The sequence below is a fragment of the Pundamilia nyererei genome, unplaced genomic scaffold (genome assembly GCF_000239375.1).
Source record: "Pundamilia nyererei isolate P.nyererei 1_Seehausen unplaced genomic scaffold, PunNye1.0 scaffold00099, whole genome shotgun sequence".
NCBI lineage: Eukaryota > Metazoa > Chordata > Actinopteri > Cichliformes > Cichlidae > Pundamilia > Pundamilia nyererei.
In genome coordinates, this window is record NW_005187500.1 from 1,629,562 (window position 1) to 1,631,558 (window position 1,997).

The window sequence follows — 1,997 nt, forward strand, 5'->3', positions numbered from 1 at the left end:
ACACACACACACACACACACACACACACACACACACACACACACACACACACGGGACAGTAAGGGCTGGAGTCATACTCACAGATGAACTCATCTGGCGTCTGTTCAGCCATTATGCCAACCTACAGAGAGGGAAAGTGTTTGCATGTTTACCAGAGAGCCGCAGCCTGGTCGCACTCAGTTTTACTGCACATTTACACGAAGGAAGTACTTTAACGAGTGTTTCAGGATGTAACTGAACTTCTGAGCCTGCTCATCGTTTAATGTGGGACCCTTCAGGTGTACGTGAATGCATCAGCCCTACCGGCTGTACACTAGTGCCTTATGGAAACATTAACTGGTTTTTGTTCTACGCGAAACAGTTGACGCGTGTATTTGAACATATGCAGCCCGGGGAATAGACGGGATCCAGGATTTGAGTCGTTCCCAAACTCTAGCCGGGTTTTAACTCCGATCTGAGCGGCTGCTCTTTGCTAAAATGTAACAAAGAACAGTCGGCATGGCGGATGGACCGGAGACGCAAACCCCCAAACCGGAGTCAATGCTATTCAACGGCCGCCAGTGTGTGGTGGAGGCGTTTCGAGTAAACTCGGACCGAACCGGACGGATCAGCTGCACCTTTACTACCAAACTGCGTCTCCATTTGGTAGAAAGGCGGCGTGTATTGGTCGGGAAACACGTTACCTTTTCTGCAAAACCCCTTCATTTACCAAATCCTGACTCCGGGTTCCAATCCGCTCCAGAAACGGCGCAGGACCGGAAACGAGCAGCCCCGACTGCATTATGGGAAATGTAGGCGCAACACAATGGCGCTAACCTAGGACCTACTACCTCATCCGTGTAACAGTTTTTAGTCTTATAGAAACTGCAGAAGTTAACAAAAGTGTGCACAAAATACTAAAAGGCAGCATGTTAGCGTAAGCTGCTGCTTATAACTACTTCATCAAACTTCCGACAACGTTTGCTCTACAACAACGTTTCGCTTTCTGTTTCAATCCTAACAACACATTTAATGAAAATTATATTTCAGTGTCAAGAAGCTTTTTACAATGTTGTCTTTATACCAAAATGTCTTTCTATAAGCAAAGTGATGAAACACGTGGAGCAGTGCGAGTTACTAAACTGTACTAGTTAAATATTTGGAGTTTCTTTGACATTTTCTCTCTTTTGAATTTTTGATTAATATGGACTCTTTTTTGAGATTAAGTAAGCCCACTTATTATATTTGTTATAACTTCACAGTTACTAAATTCTAATATGATAAACTATATAATAAAACTGTAACTTTTATGTTAGCACTCAGAGTGGGCATGTCTGAAGGACTGTACTAACAGCTGACAGATCGCCTGTGTGGCCTGTCATAGTTGTTGCATGAAGTTGTGATAGTCTGGACATGTGCAGAGGACAGATAGTGAAGGTTGGACCATTGAGGCAATGAGTTGCCTTAATTATTTGAGGTCTGACAACAACAGACATTTACTAGTTGTTCTAGGGGATTAGAAAAATATAGACATAAAAGGCACAATATACTCACCAGCCACTTTGCTACATCCAACTGCTTCATTCATTTATTAATGCAAAGACCCAGTCAGCCAATAACATGGCAGCAACTCAGTGTGTTGAGGCATGTACAGATGGCTAAGACGGTCTGTTGAAATTCAAACCAAACATCAGAAGGAGGAAGAAAGGTGATTAAAGGGACCTCCACAATTGTGGCTTTGTTGTTGGTGACAGACAGGCTGGTCCGAGTACTTCACAAACTGCTGATCCCACACGACCATCTCTACAGTTTACAGAGAAAAAGTCAGAAAAAGAGAAAATATCCAGTGATGTTTAATTTAGGCTAAAGCTGAATGGCCAGACTGGAAGACTGTAAATCAAATAACCACTTGTTTCAACCAGAAGAGCATCTCTGAATGCAGGTTGGCCACAGCAGCAGAAGACCACACGGGGTGCCGTGCTGTCGGCAAAGAACAGGAAATCAAGGGTACAATTTGC

At 43.6% G+C, this 1,997-nt stretch overlaps 1 protein-coding gene across 2 annotated transcripts in view; it reads right to left on the reverse strand.

Moving 5' to 3' along the window:
• prdm15 (PR domain containing 15) overlaps positions 1-1,032 on the reverse strand; it is a 15,425-nt gene extending 14,393 nt beyond the window's left edge. For both annotated transcript variants that reach the window (XM_013912727.1, XM_013912728.1), the window contains exons 1-2: positions 684-1,032; positions 82-121 (exon numbers count right to left, since the gene is read on the reverse strand). In XM_013912727.1, the coding sequence (XP_013768181.1) occupies positions 82-112 (31 nt within the window). In that variant the 5' untranslated portion in view covers positions 113-121; positions 684-1,032. The remainder of the gene's footprint in view (positions 1-81; positions 122-683) is intronic.
• Between the last annotated feature and the right edge of the window lie 965 nt (positions 1,033-1,997).